Source organism: Neodiprion lecontei, chromosome 2 (assembly GCF_021901455.1).
Source record: "Neodiprion lecontei isolate iyNeoLeco1 chromosome 2, iyNeoLeco1.1, whole genome shotgun sequence".
In the NCBI taxonomy this organism is placed as follows: domain Eukaryota; kingdom Metazoa; phylum Arthropoda; class Insecta; order Hymenoptera; family Diprionidae; genus Neodiprion; species Neodiprion lecontei.
In genome coordinates, this window is record NC_060261.1 from 36,301,869 (window position 1) to 36,317,952 (window position 16,084).

Consider the following 16,084-nt stretch of genomic DNA (forward strand, 5'->3'; position numbering starts at 1 on the left):
ATACGGATCCGACTCTACTTCCTCTTTTTTAAGGTACATAGTCATTGACCAAGGATAATAAATTGTGGCATTGTGTACTGTTGTTAAAATAATTTCTACAGTTGGTTTAAGTGCCCTGAATTCTTAGTTACCTTCGTTCTAGCAGTTTACTTTATGTTGTTCACAGTTTCGGGAACAATGTATGTCCCATTCGTGTAGAACAAACGTCTTAATACAAGAAACAGTGAACTAAACAGAAAGACAGAATATGGCTGCTGCCGCTGCCGCCGCTCTGCTCGATGAGCTCATGGGAAGAAATCGAAATGTTCTTCCTAACGAGAAGCCTAAAGAACTTAATTGGGAGGATCCGGAGGTACGTTGAACTATTATTTTTTATCATTGTTCACTAAACATCATTAATCATGTTCCTGCTGATTGCCAATTCCACGGGGGACTGTCCAGGTCCAATGTTACCACACCACTTTTGATTGTGGCTATCAATTTGAATTATAAGAATAGATAATGTTCTCTAATTTAGACTGTGATTTAGACGAAACACACAAAAAAGGTCCTTATACCGTTTAACCATTATTTTAAATTCTGCTGTTTCATTACAACAGATGACTTCAGCTGCACCCTATGTGCATTCATTTGCCAAAAAATGACTGCCTTGTTTTGATTTTTTTCTGATATTGAAAAATAAAAAGTTTGCTTCTTGTAGCTAATGAATTCCATCCATTGTTCCTGTTCTTCTATGAAAATTTAATTTATCAAGCTATATTACGTAAGAATTATACGTGCCATTGCTTTATTTAAAATTTTAATCTGTATCCTATTCTGGACTTCTACGGAACTTGAATTCATTTGAAAAACCATTTCAGCATGGCACTTGAGTAAATATGTATTTCATTGCATTTACAGAAAACTCACTATCTGTTATTTACAATATCGTGTTTAGCATAAAACTATTTTTACTTTATATTATAAAATTCAAATGATTAGTAATGTTGAAATGTTATTGATATGTTTCAGTTCTGCAAGTTATATCTGGTGAAGTTTTGTCCTCACGATCTTTTTGTGAATACACGAGCTGATCTCGGTGCATGTTCTCGTGTACACGACGATGAAGCAAGAGAATTGTTTGAAAAAGCGGCTTATTCATACAGGAAACAACAATATGAGGATGAATTCATCAGATTCTGTCAAAGTATGCTTAACGAAGTTGAGCGCAAAATCATAAAAGGAAAACAGCGGCTCGCATTAATTGGCAGAACTGAAGCGGTATCAAAGTTATCAAATATAGTTGGCTAAGAGATATCTGTTACCTGTGAAATTGTTCAATTCATCTGATTCTTATTGTGATTGTTCACATTTGTCTATTGATTTAATCTGTTAGGCAAATTTGAGATAGTAAAAAAAAAATCAGTATGAAATTACATAAGACTGTGCATATGAAAAACAAGAAGTTCTTTTTATAAGTGATGCTGCTAACGTCTGTGCTAATCAAAGTTTATTCACAGCCTACATTGACTCCAGCCCAAACACAACGAAATGAAGATCAAATTGCACTTCTCACAGAAAAGATTAATAAATTGGTAGAAGAAGCTGAGCAGAGCGGAATTCAGGGAAACGTTGAACAAGCTCAGGGACTCATGCGCCTTTGCGATCAACTGAAAGAAGAACGGGAGACTTTACGTAAATCTAATGATAATAGCCATTATAATCAAGTAAGAGGACATTTAGTATTTAATATTATCATATTCTGTATTTGGGTTCTATTATACTGTACGAAATATTTTTTGGTTTATATATATTAAACTTCAAGCAGATTCGAATACGAATCCCATTGTCCAAGTAAACAAATTAACGTTATTCAAAGGCTTGAAAGTCTTGTTGCAAACGCGTTTTCAGTTTGTGATGGTTGTTAAATACTTTTGCTTCTACTTCAGACTGCGGAGCTAGCAGCAGCACAGGAAAAGCAAATGGAGGTGTGTGATGTATGTGGTGCATTCCTTATTGTTGGCGATGCTCAACAAAGAATTGACGATCACCTTATGGGAAAACAGCATGTTGGGTATGCACGATTAAAAAGTGCTCTACAGGAGATAATGGTACATTGTATATCCTTACGTTTTAATTGAGCTGGGTAGAAAATGCGTTATATTTGACGCAATTAAACTACTTATTCGGAAAATGTTATGGTTCTCTTGTTCCTCGCCATTTACAGAGTAAACGCGAAAAGGCACGAGACGAAAAAGAGCAGAAGAGGGATGAAGAAAGGAAACAAAGAGCACGTATGAATGAAGAAAATGACAGAAGAAGGCAAGACAGGGAGAGGGACAAACGTCGTCGACGAACTGATGACGATAAAAGTAGACACGGTTCTGGTAATTATAGGTAAGATAGTTATTATAAAAAGTTTAATACTTGCTTCATTATTTCTCAGGGAAAAGCCAACTTTCAAAATTTGGATCCCATGTTTGCTAAACGAATGTTCTAATATGTGATTTCAGAAATTCAGGGCAACGTAGTAGAAGTAGATCCGCAGACAAGCATGAACGCCACAGAGATGAAGACAATCATCGTCGTCACAATAGGGACAGAGGTAATTGCTGAGAGCATCTGTGTCTACTGTAAACAAATCTTCGTTTATTTCTTCATATTCGAGGCTAAAATATCATGTTACTTGTGTAGATTATTCATGCATTACTAACTCAGAATTACTCCTAATCAGGGAGCCGTGATCATCGCAGTTCTAGTCACCACAGTCGGCGACGACATCGTTCAAGAAGTCGAAGTCACAAGTAACTACTTTCCTCTTGATTGGTTAGTGAGTCAGAAGTAAGCCAGGTATGCACTAAATAATAAATTCTTAACAACACAATTATTATACAGGTTCATACCAGGTGAGTTTCATTAAGTCATACAATTTGTATGTTATTAATATGTGATAAATTATCGATTCACAGTAAGTATCGTTCACTGCACAGGTATCAATCATGTGAAAGATGGATATTGTTTGTATTTCGGAAGTTAAACAATTGTAAAACGAACTAGACTGTAAGGAAATTGTGAATATATTATCAAAAAAAAAAAAAAAAATAGCCTATGCCACTTCGTGTTTTTATTGTGATAAATTCTTTTTAATTTTTATTTTTTTTTTCAATTTTTATTTGCTACTCTCTTTTTATACCATTACAGACATTCGTGTTTCCATTTAATAAGCTGAATTAAAAACCTTCAGTGCGCAACGAGACAAATATTTGTCAATCATGAAATCCATGAAAGCGAATGTCCCGATGTGTATCCCGTCTGTATTCATTTCTCAACAGTACGATTTTGGGTTTTTCAGTACTCATTTAGGATTGAATTAGTGAAAACAATATTGAATATTTTAAGTGGGATCATTTCAAATTCATGCTATTCAATGCTTCTGTATCGCGCTGAATAGAACTTGCATGTCAGATTCTAAAATGTGAATGTAATACAAAACACTTGCTAAAGCTGGAGAAATTTTAATTCTATCCGACTCACTAACGACTGACAATGTACAGCTCAATTCGCCGTCTTGGATCTTAAAGTCGCATCACAGCAGCAAACATACCGTTTAAACTATTATGTTTCCACATGCATGTTCCACATTCTGATTCATGACCCTAAAGTGTATTACCGTGTGATGAAGAACAGAGACTGCCCGTTGCAATTTTGTGATATGTTGATGATTTGAGCAGAGCATACTCTCATCCATCGCGATTGCTACGCAAAAGTTTACGAATGGTTGCTTTTGATATTCATTTGTTTTTTTATTTCCACATTTTCCAGATAGTATGTTGTATTTTTCTTTTTTTCCAACGGCTTGTGAGGTGGCAAAGAAGAAGAATTGTCATTCAGACTTTTAACTTGGCTAGTACTTTCTTTACAAACGGATTCCTTTTCTAACACATTGCATAAGATTTCGTATCTACTACTTGAGTTCTGCGGATACTTTATAAAATCTAAAATATGTAAAATTATTAATTGAATATCAATAGTGTTAAAATCGACAAAAGATGTTTGAAATTACTTGAGAATAATTGCTGGGATATCATTCAAGATATCCCTGAGAATTATAAGTGCTTGTTGAAATCTGATTTGAGAGAAGGTAAAAATTTTCATGAATTGCTATTTAATTAACGTTTAGTACTCCAATTTTTTTCTTCAAGTTAATTTCAGTGTAATGAGTGATGAAAGTGATTTAACCAGGTATCTAAAGCAGACAAACTGCGGAAACGTTATAAATTTGAGACTAATTATTCAATTATTTTACTGTGAGAAAATGAAATTATTTAGATAACTCGTTAATATTAAAAAAAAAAAACGCACATGAAAGAGTTGAGAAGACTGATTGAATGGTTTTCATGTTAATTGTCACGTCATTCAAATTTACTGAACTTATTTGTTTATATCTTTTTAGTTTAAAAGATCAAGTGTACACACACACACACCCCTTTATTTTTGGCCCAAACGCTAATGAATTTCTATAAATAATAGTAGACGTAAAATTAACGATCTAACCATTCATTTTCTGGATAAGTAAAAAAATGCCGGTGATGTAGTGAAAGGTTTGCTGTAAATTCCTAGTTGTTATTTATGTATATTTAAGTTGGTTCACTGCTCTATTGACCATGCAAAGCATGTGTAATCCGTGTCTCATCAGTTTTGTATTTAACCATTCTGTGCTAACAAACAATTCAGTGGTACTGATATATTGATGGTAAAAATAACGACAATTCTCCAAATATTTACACTGAAGGTTTTCATACTAAGTGCGCGCGTTACGATTGTTAAGAAGTATGTTTCTTTCATATTATGTAAAGTCTGGTGTGCATATAGAAAATGGAAAACTGATTGCAACTGCTACAGCAGTAAGATTCTGCGATTGTAGGAGCGTACTCGTTGACTGCCTTATATGCGAAGATTCATGTGACTGGTGGTACCAATCATACGTGAATTGTCACTGGTAATCAGTAATTTTTCGAACTCATGAATAATTTACATTGTGACTCGTTTTTTCTTTAAAAACTTTTTCTTTCTTACACCTTACAATATTGAATCAATAATTATCTATTTTCAGAATGAAGATACAACACGAAGATGCGTACATCACAGGCTGTAAATTCGTTCATGCTGCTTAATATAATTTTGAGGTAAAAATTTTGCATAATCTATAATTTAAGATTTCAATTAATATAAATTTTGTACAAATGCCAGCAACACGAGGGCTTCTAAAGTTACAACGTTAATGAACAGTTTCTTCCACCATAAAATTCATTTTGATATTATCCGTCTGGGAATTCGTCAACTATACTGTTACTCTAATTGAACAGACTCTTGTTGATATATAAATGTTTATATAGAACAATTGTTAGTTTAAATTACTGTTGCATAAAAAAATTTAAACAAAAACAATTTATCGAGTTCAATGATCTATCAGTTCAATTGTAATGCTTAAATCGACTGTTGTCTTAAATAAATACACAATATTATACAAATGTTTTCAGTTATTCTCATGTTCTAATCATCGCAGCTTGTACTGTGCAGCCTAGTTGTACGAAGAACGACAATATATGGGATAATTGTATGCTGGTACCCAAGAAAGTTGTCTAGGGTCTGCAAAGTCACACGCAATTTTTGTGCCTGTTTATTTCGATCAGTGAATACATTCTTGGACATTATTATATGCTCAAATAAATTTCCATTGCATCGTGCGTTGTATACTTAGTACTGACTTGCTTCCGTTTCTAATGCCACGTACTCAACACAAAGAAGCTATCATGTTTGAAAGATCATGGAATTAGTAGTATACGCCTAAATTAATAAAAACTGGCACAGCATTACATACGTTTGGTGGTCTATCGTAAGGCGTAATTAAACCAAAAAGTTGAACAAACGGCCGCAAAGCTAAGGTTACCAGTTCAGAGACAAAAATTTTGGCTGCGCGTATACATGAGACATGGAGCCTAGAGTAATTCAGAGAGACGAAGATAAATCATAAAATGTCCGATATAAAACTTGTTATTGCATTATTGTGCAAAGATCTCCGGCAAGCCGTTGAGGCGACGCTTAAACCTGAGCATTTCAGACTATCAAAGTTCAACGAGAATACAGACAATACTGTAAGCTTGCTTTAAATCGCTATTTGAAATTAATTTTTGAGGTTATGTTAGGTTTTCTATCGTTAATGCGGCCATCACTTTTCATTCTTTATTTTATCAGGTTATTGAACTATGGAAAATTTTGTACCAATTGAGTTCTTGCGCTGCAAAAGAAATTCCTGGAAATATTTTATTGAATGATTATGGTAGGCAAATTGTCGTATTAATTATTTATGATATTATGATAATTGATAATCATTGGTCATGAATGAGCCACCTGAATATTTTTATAGAACTACTGAAACGCGGTAATTTTTAAGCCACGGGCAACAAACATGCAACAATCAAGAATCCGTGATTACAGTTGGGGCTAGCATTTCCGTCACCACTCTGAGTAGTTCCAAATAAAACCACTAGGTTTAGTTCTTTGTCCAAATACCGGGAAAGATATTTATTATTGACTAAAAAATTTTACTATTTGCTTTTTGAAAATGAAATACATGGAATCATCAATAACTCTCCGTTTCGATATCTGTGCCATAACATTTTGTTTCATTGCTTGTTCCATCAACGATACTATATTGTTAATAGCTAAGAATTGATAAATAATTATCTATGTAAAGTTCAACAGAAAATTTCGACCTAGCAAATAGATTTTTAACGGCACATACGTATTGATTGTTATTAAATTGCAGATGATGTTACCTTTGTAAAATTATACTTTGCTTACCTCCAATATCCTGTTCCCGAGTTCTATACATTGTCATTAGATCAAGGAAGTAGCCGTGAATTGTTAATAGCTTTTGCTTGGCTTCTTGCTACTCAAAATGCTCTAACTGTAGCAATTGATAAAAAAATTGCGAGTAGTATTTTGGCAAAGGAATTCACTGACAATCATATACGAAAGGTAAATACACACACTAATTAAATACAAAATGAGATTTACAATTCACCATGTTTGAAAATCGAAACATAATCAAATTCATTCATTTTAGACAGTGAATATCACTAACTGGGAAAAAACATTATCGACAAAGGCTCAGTTAAATAGGATAATTTACGTATGTGGGCAGATAAACTACAACATTAGAGCAATTTTAGAATTGGTGAATGAAAAACTGAAGCTCACTACAAAAGCGCATGCAGCTAGTATAAATGTGTGCAGTTTGCCACATTTGAGCGTTTCTGAAATGGCAATTACAAAGAGGCTTGCTTTGAACAAATCTGATAGCGACCAACACCGCATTCAACAGTTACACGAACTTGCATCTGTACTAGACACTCATGTTAAATGGGAAACAAAGCGACACATATTTTTTGATTGGATGGTAAATAATCAGCATGGGCTTACTTTGATACAATTTGAAGAGCATAAATTATAGTTGTCGAAAAATTGATCAAATATTCATCAAGACATTGTGTTACAGGTCACAGTAATAGAGGAGCAGAAAAAGTCTCAAATCGAGACTCCAAACTGTAAGAAATCTGATATTGAGTTGTCAAAATTTGTGTGCCTCTTACGCCACATAGTAAAAAAAAATATTCACAATCTGAAGCATGAGGATAAAATTTCGTCAGATTTGTCCTATAGATCGGATTGTGTTTCACGACTACTGAGAATGCAATCCGAACACACCGAAGCAGAAACCTGGCTTTCGGGTGTAAAGCTACAACTGGAAAGCGAAGAGGCCATGACAAAAAAGCAAATGGACAGATTGGTTATCGAACTCAAGAAAATGCTGAAATTAATACCTCATTGCGTGCAAATCTAACTTCAGTGTTATATGTTGGCCGAAAATTATGGATGCGGATTTTTTGTTTTATTACAACTCATAAAATTAGTTATCCAGAAAATGTTTAGCAAGTCTGATAAATGCACCCCAACATAAAGATAATAATAATTTAATAATACCATTAAACTTTAATAAAAAAGACTGTCACTTATGAATAGGTCTTTTTACTTCGAAATAAAAGAAACTCAGTAGTCGCAGACTATTATTGAATTGTTTGATATGACGTCGATAAAAGACCTGATTTGTCCGATCACTCGACGAGTCAATAATTTTTTCCATCATGAAAGAGAACCATGATGCAATCATCAATCACAGTAAACAGTTATGTGAGATATTATATACATATGAATTAAATCAGAAGTTGAATTCAGTAGCATATTTAACCTCAGAAGGTCTATCATTTAGCTATTCAGAGTACATCCATATAAGTATAGCAAAAATTGGGAAATGCCTCTTGGTCACCGTTTATAATTAATCATCATTGGTATTAAAAGTCGTGTGTGTCCAAGAATGATTCATCCGTTCTTAAACAACCGAAATTGACTACCGAAGAACTAAAGAGCATGAGTACATCGGTATGTATTAAAACATACGTTAGCATTCGTCACAGGATAGTACAGTTAGTTTAATGGGTAATCTGAATTTCAGGCATGATTCATACCTCATTGCAATTATGAGCAGTTTCAACTTCGTATGTCAGTATAGGTTGTCAGATTTCACGAATAAACCGGTGGGTATGTTGAATGTATGTTAACGTAGGCACAAACAGATATAGTGTTCAATATAATCGTTAAACCAACTATCCAAAATTAATGCCGGGATTGCACACAGATTTCTAATTTAATTTCTTTCCATTTTGAGGAACTTTTCAACGTACAAGTAACGAAAATTAAGCGGGATATCCGAATTTCCAGATACCAGACGTGTACACAATACGATTATCAAAGAAATTTACCATTTATAATAGTGTCTGAATTATTCGATTCATAGGATGAAAATAGTTTATACCAGATACTATCCTGAGAGAGTATTTAAAGCCGTTAATTTCTGTACACTTTAAAGTAGTGATATTAATTTTTCTCGCAATCTCATCTTTCACATCGTCTTTGCCAAGTGAATATACCTGAAAAATTTTTACAATGTATAGTACAAGGTCAGGAAATGTACTACAATATCATGTAGGGCTCACGTAGAAATATTTAATTCAGAGTATCATAAGACACGTTTCAGAGGGGATCATGAAGCTAAGACACTTAAGTCATCATGACTCAAAAATTTTGATTAACAGAAAAGTGTGCGTGAAAAAACCAATTACAAGGTCAGATTTTCAGGTAAAAAAACAGTTTCAAACTTAGTTGGGTTAGTTCAACTGAATTAAAAATATTCACTATGGGATCAATAATAGAGACGGTTTTGTGCATTGTGTTACCTTTCGTTGCTGTAATTCTCTATCTAGCAAAAGTAGCTTCAAGTGTTATTCAAAACTCGAATAAGCAAAAATTAGATTTAATCCTTGCCATTCGATCAGGCCCAATGGTTTATGATCTCTTTTCCAGTCATTTGCATCTTTGAGAGACTTTTCTGCAAGCGGTGCACGAATGATACGCATGTAACACTGTTTATTCAATAAATTATGTACAAGTCCTGACGTACTGGTAGAGCATTATTCCTCATCACTGGAATATTATTACCTATTACATAAATTAATTACAGTAATTATTAATAATTATATTATTCTACTCAATAAAATACAGTAATTTCACAGATCTTAATAGTATTCATGTATTTTATATACAAATTCGCACTTTCGGCATGTACTATGGTTTTATTACTACGTTTTTTTTTTTTTTTTCTTTTTTAGATTTTTCGTTTATTTTTTATTCATATTTCTTTAATAGATACTATATTTATGTGCATATGTATATATATACATATATAAAGTATGCATACAGTATACACACATATATAGTATATTGACATTAGGGCTGTTAATAAAACGTCAAGTTATGTTACAAAATAAATTATCGAAATCATATTACATTGTAGTTGTCCTATAGTGCCCTTCACCTAAGCACTAAACAATTAAGCACAGCTTCTCGTAGGAGAGCAATCATCCATAGTTACGTAGATATTATCGGAATTATCACAGTCTGTGTATTTACAACTTAATATCTAGTGAGTGATCTCTGTAATCTTGTCTTGAGTATCGCAAATTATTGCGCTACCTTATAAGAACAAAGAAGAGATAAGAAATATACGTTATCATATCATGTAGTGATGCATAGTCTAACTGTCGTTTGAAAAATAAATTTCTTTTGCTACTATCCAAACTAAAAATCGATCCACATCGGTAATATACCTAAAGTATAATATGCATAAAGCGGACGAAAATGTACGTTACTTAATTGTGTTCCAGTACGGTACTACAAGTATGTGATACGTAAAAAAAATATTCATGCAAAATTAGAATATACTCTTATACGAAGAAAAATACTCAACGGCAGGTGCAAAGGAGCACTATACATGTAATCGAATGGTAAAATGGACCGAATTTCAACCTGTTTCATACTCATAAATTAAATACCTATACTTTTTATCATTTATGTATATCTGTCTCAAAAGAGTCTCTGTTTTGGGCATCTCTGTACATGCAGGGCGTAGCGAGACCTTTGTTAGCCTGTACATGTTTCATCCCTAATTGTACCACAGTTTGGATACGAATTGAATAGTAAACATTGAATCATATTTTTGGTACGATCCGTGCTAGACTCTATTTGTTATTGAGGGATACATTTAATAGTAATACAAGACCTTTTCAAGACCGTTATGGTTGATTCAATTTCAATTCATAGACTACAGACGTGGTGCGTCGGAGGCTGCATCGTCGAACGTAAAGAAAATCAAAATGTGTCATACCAGATGTTTCGAAATTTTGCCTGCTGTATCTAGGATCAAGTGTGGTGGGTAGGGGAAATGCTGCTGCTCTGTGACAAGCGTGCATTGCTCAATGTATATCTTTCTCGAAATTTCAGTGTGAATCATTATTATTCACTAATATTTGCAAATTATCAGGATTCTTTTCATTACAATTGTATTATTAAGGACTTGACCGTGGCATCGTCGCTTTAAATACGAACAAGCAGGGGATTGCTTTGAATTCAATCAAACTTGTTTTTTAATATTCCATTGCATAATTGGTAATACCATTTCAGCGAATCCTTGATATATATATATCTATTGTCCGTTTTCTTATTCCAATAGTAGAGTCTTATCTCTGTGGTCACACCCTGCAAGTAAAGCTATTTTTTTAGCTCATTTGTCAGCAGGAGTAAATTGGCTCACACCGATACTGTATTTGAACGATCGAATGGCCCCGAAACACGTCACGAACGTCAAACCAATCACACAAAAGGTCCACTGACGCCCGTTCCTTGGAATAAAAATATTATTTCTAGCACAAAGCAATGCTTATCTATCAGCACTGCAAAAATTGGTATTTTTTTTTTTTTGTCAAAACTCACTAAAATTTAACGCAAACATAAAAAAGTCTCAATGTGGAATATACAAATACAAACATGCACAAGTGCCTCTTATAGACACTGTCAAGGTGACTTGTACCGGAAACGATTTGATCACGGACCATTTTCATTTATTTTTTTTTTCTCAAAGCGCATGGAAAATTGGGATTCTCATTGAAAAACAAAAATAGTCAAAGTATGTTTATAATAATAGTAGTAATAATAACGATAAATTAGAAAAGAAGTCGAGCCGGAGTGATTTCATCTTTGATCTACGAATACGTTGGTGACGATCAAGCAAAATAGATAATATACCCGCATACGTATTTCTTCCTCCTTCGATATTAGACGATCCGGTTACTGAAGTTTTGATCGCGCCTGCCTTTTAACCGCGTACAGCTCTGGATAAAAAAAATTCCACTTGTTCATCGCGTCACGTGACCTCACGAAACGAAGGCTAAACGATGACATCGAACCTCGCAACGCGTAGAGCAAACGAAACGCATATTAAATTTTTCTAAATGATAACGATGAAATAATATCTTTTACAATTACTATACACGATGTGTGGTCAGGTCGTAATAGGCATAGTATATAAGGTACGATTATACAAAACTTGTAGCCCGTTTCTGACACGAGTTTAGAAAACGTTGAAAATAATTGGCAGTATAAAAATATTCGATACATCAATCGTCTCGATAAAAAAAAAATTGACCGAAACTTTTTCGTACGTAGGTGAAAACAAAGACCCTATAGAAACTTACGTGAACTGTGAAATTTTTTTTCACGATCTCCCTGTTTCCTTTTTCTTTTTTTGTTTCGCGTCCAGTACGAATAACTTTCACAATTTTCGAATCAACGGGAAATACCGGATATTTCGATACCGCGAACCGAGCGCATACAAATAGCAAATTGTCAACGTAAAAACCGTCCAGACGACACTCGGGTAAGTATGAACCTGATCGATCGTGTTGCACGAACATAATAATTTCCGCGTATCAGACAAGGAGGAGAAGGAAAAGGAGAAGGAGAAGGACAAAAAGGAACAGGGAGACGAATATTCCAACGGTATTCATAGTCGTTGAATAATAATCTCCTCGATTTTCGTTCACCGTGCAAAGCCTAGAAAATCCGTAAGTCTGTCGTTCCAGTCGTGCAGCCAGTGAGAGGCGCCAGGCGCCTGTTGTCTGTGCTTGTAAGGATTCATCTCCTTTTCCGCCGGCATGTACTCCTCGCCTCGTATGCAGAAGTAGCTCTTTATCGGACTCCTGCACATCGGGCACCTCTCGAGCTTACCGAAACACGAGGCGCATATGCACGTGTGCCTGCAAGGCAATAAAGCCCGCGACAACGGGAAGTATTGGCAGACAACGCAGAGCTGTTCGCCAGCCGAATTCCACAGAGAACTTTCCGCCGTGTCTCCCGGTCCGGAAGTCACCATCGCTCCTCCTCGAGCGTTTCCACTTGTGTTGTTACACGGCTCGGCCAAAGCCAAAGCCGGTCCCAGGCCTGTCGATGACACATCCTCTTCGTAGCTCGTCGGGTTACCCGTCGCCAGGTAGAGTTGCTGAAATAAAGCGAGCCGTTTTGCTTAAGGATCCGTCGGGCGTTTATCGGTACAATTATCGAGAAATCGTGACGAAACGGTGACAATAATAATAATAATAAAGAAAATACACGTAGTAATGGGTTCAACAAACGCGACTGGAGTTGAATGATTTCATTGCAACGACGAGTCATATTCCATCGACGCATATATGATTGTAGAAGGTAAATCAAGCCTCGAAAACCACAGGTTCAAACACTTACGTCTGATGCATCCCTGATGATAATTTGTTTCAAAAATTCGCAGGGTAGAATTCAAATATTTTCTGGATAATTTCATTTAGTTGGTAGTGATTTAAATTAGCTGTGCAATGAAACCGTAAAAATACATGTCCCATCCAATTCTCCAGCAAAGAGTAGTTGAATACAAGGGTACCGTTACATGCAATATTGATCGGCATGTGGTTACATGCAGATAGCATTCAATAAACAGAAGTGATATTCGGTTCAATTGCAATTTAGAATCAACATTAATATACGGCATGTACATAAATGTGTTGACGAGTCATTCAAACGTACTTCATACTTTTTCCTCTCAATAGTACATGAAGCTTTAATCATTGTAAAAAGTAAAAAAGAAGCCGCATTTCTTGGTGACAAATCAAATAAACTTTTAGGGTTGACGCCAACAACTTTTGGTCCAAAAATATTTTTCAAAAAAGTTGTATGCTTGCGACATTGCCGGATAAAAGAAATACGTAGAGAAAAATGCCAAGAATTCTCGAGTTATCCTACTTTTTTTTTTTTTTTGTTTGACAGGTTACATTAGTCAAAAATCGCGACTCACCTTGAGGCACGATAACTGCCCGTTAGCCTGTTTGAGATACTGAGCCAAGATAGAAGTCGGCAACGTACAAACACTGTCCTTAATGTGAACCACGTTGACGAGAGCGACCTGAAATGAAATTTTCTTAGCTTCAGAAATACCGCAGGCATAATATTATAAACTGATCGGATTTTCAAAAAAGAATAATCGAAGACTCTTGAAGGCTTACCGTCTCGTCGGGGTGTAGATCTCTCGTATCTATACGCGTCAAGAATATCACAAGAGGATAGCAGAGGCGAGGTGGCGTTCCCAGTTCCAATTCCGGCGCCGGAAGTGACAGTCTTAAGGTTTGCTCCCCGTGAGGCTGTCTACTGTGTCGTAGGGTTAAGGAAAAATTACCATGACAATATTTTCTCTGAATCAATTATTTTACATCACTCTGTCTCTCATCGGTTGTGCAGATCTTCTTCACCTATCCTTTTTTTAACGGATTAATTCTTCCAGTTAACCGTAAGGAAAGTTGCTGTCGAAGAAATGAAAGCTAATAAGATTATTCACCTTGTGAGAAGAAGGTAGTAAGATTCTGCGTTCTAGATTTACCGTTAACAAAAATACCTCAAAACTTGCAAAAATTTCAGAAGTTTCTACGACCGTTATGAAATCTCAGAGACGTTTTTAGCCGAAAGATTGAGCATGATCTTTAAGTAGGGTGATATTCTGAGAAAATGTTTCATTATATGAAAGACGTGTCCTCTTAAAATGGAGATACGAGTCACGTATAGAGAGTGTCTTCGACGAACATTAATAATTGCTTATTATATCTGTATATATATATATACGTAGGTAAAAAGGAAACTTGTACGGAACGAACGTATCTCTCCGTATACGAGAGGATGATTCGGTGAATAAAAGTAGGTCAAGGATGAGGAATACCAAATTGAGAAAGTGACCGGCGTCGGAAGTCTGGCGTATGTATGTATGCATGTATGTATGTATGCATGTATATATGTATGTATTTATGTACGTATGTATGTACATATCGCGTATGCCATTTGCACGGATCATTACAACCTTAAACATAGCGGCATTCGGCTAACGGGTTTACAGGTACCTAATCGTTGGATTGAGAAGAAAAAAAAGCTATTCGCAGCGATATGATAAATTCACCTATTAAAATTTTAGCACACACGAGAATATCACGCGAATGAAAGTACGAAGTCGAAAAAAGGAATTGGAACAAGTATTATCTTGGATCGAAGTAATTTTATTCAGTGTCTTTACAAGGAATGAGACGATAATGCTATGGTGTTAAAAGAAAAGTGAATTTTATATCGCGACTTCAACTTCACCGAATATTTTAACCGAGTCGCGGTGATACGTTGGAATATAAAAATTGACTTTCCCTTTGGATGGATTAATTACTTTCGCTGGATCTCGCACGCAGACTGTATAATCCTCGCTCGCGTGACGATCCTCATCGTTTATATTATCACCGATTTACACTCGGCAGGACACGTTATCGTTTACATATACACGGAGAGATTAGAACGAAAAGGATACGCTTGCGGTGGAGTTTGATACTGAGCATGACCTTGAAGGAGTGTTCCCTTCAAGGATGCATCCCTGAGCGCGTTCCAAGGTCTCCAAAGTGCGAGATGCAGCTCTCGTATACTGACACCCCAAATCGCCTGCAACGAGTACTCCACTTGGCTGGATACTTCGCACTCGACTTCTGAAACAGAGGAGAGAGCATATTTTTTAGTTACACAGGACTAAAGTTATTCCAGACTTTATTTATTTATTTATTTATTTTTTTTTCAAACGAAAATGAGTTTATACCCAAATTTCGTCCCCTGTCAGAGACCAAAATAAAATATCAACGATGGGGAGAAATCCGGTTCGATCTGATAAACTGTCGTGAGAATACTTTGCTCGGCTTTTAAAAATCTCAATTACGATACAGCGCATGCGTGTAATAAATTTGTCACACAGAAAACCTGTCCAATAATAAAAATCCCAACGATATTGTTATTATTATTATTATTTCAACAATTTTTATTATTCCGTACATTATCCTCCCCCGAGGTATCGTGGATGGAATCTGGGTTCGTTTTACAGCCGTTTTCAAATGCTATTCCCGTGTATCGCAGGACCATGAAAAAGGATTTATAACGAACGACTGTGTTTGAAAATTCTCCGTTATAGCCTGCGGTGGTCCTACCGTATAGGAAAAACAGTTGAACCTTAGTTAGCATTCATGAGATTAATGCAAGTCGTTGGGTGAGTGGG

At 35.3% G+C, this 16,084-nt stretch overlaps 3 protein-coding genes across 13 annotated transcripts in view; 2 read left to right on the plus strand and 1 right to left on the minus strand.

Annotated features, from left to right (window-relative positions):
- Positions 1-40: 40 nt before the first annotated feature.
- Positions 41-6,179, plus strand: LOC107222450 (luc7-like protein 3). Of its 5 annotated transcripts, XM_046732840.1 has the most exons (9): positions 41-352; positions 1,012-1,260; positions 1,500-1,706; positions 1,929-2,090; positions 2,207-2,376; positions 2,493-2,584; positions 2,714-2,783; positions 5,093-5,165; positions 5,520-6,179. In XM_046732840.1, exons 1-8 carry the CDS (start codon positions 248-250, stop codon positions 5,151-5,153), a joined length of 1,116 nt encoding a protein of 371 aa, XP_046588796.1. In that variant the 5' UTR covers positions 41-247; the 3' UTR covers positions 5,154-5,165; positions 5,520-6,179. The 5 variants fall into 5 exon arrangements, 4 of the variants coding, with proteins under 4 accessions (XP_046588796.1, XP_015517313.1, XP_015517314.1 ...); XR_006903055.1 differs by lacking the exon at positions 5,520-6,179 and having other exon boundaries at positions 2,714-4,978; positions 5,093-5,510; XM_015661827.2 differs by lacking the exon at positions 5,520-6,179 and having other exon boundaries at positions 2,714-2,829; positions 5,093-5,510.
- LOC107222455 lies at positions 5,972-9,374 on the plus strand. The gene is made up of 6 exons (XM_046731930.1): positions 5,972-5,983; positions 6,101-6,134; positions 6,176-6,319; positions 6,809-7,020; positions 7,109-7,441; positions 7,541-9,374. The coding sequence occupies exons 1-6, from the start codon at positions 5,972-5,974 to the stop codon at positions 7,883-7,885; spliced, it is 1,080 nt and encodes a 359-aa protein (XP_046587886.1). The 3' UTR covers positions 7,886-9,374.
- A 2,853-nt stretch (positions 9,375-12,227) lies between these two features.
- Positions 12,228-16,084, minus strand: part of LOC107222447 (cell growth regulator with RING finger domain protein 1) — a 55,025-nt gene continuing 51,168 nt past the window's right edge. For 5 of the 7 annotated variants that reach the window (XM_015661822.2, XM_046732835.1, XM_015661821.2 and 2 more), the window contains exons 4-7: positions 15,356-15,527; positions 14,025-14,166; positions 13,817-13,924; positions 12,228-12,991 (exon numbers count right to left, since the gene is read on the minus strand). In XM_015661822.2, the coding sequence (XP_015517308.1) occupies positions 12,533-12,991; positions 13,817-13,924; positions 14,025-14,166; positions 15,356-15,527 (881 nt within the window). In that variant the 3' untranslated portion in view covers positions 12,228-12,532. The remainder of the gene's footprint in view (positions 12,992-13,816; positions 13,925-14,024; positions 14,167-15,355; positions 15,528-16,084) is intronic. The other 2 variants (XM_046732838.1, XM_015661823.2) reach the window with 2 other exon arrangements.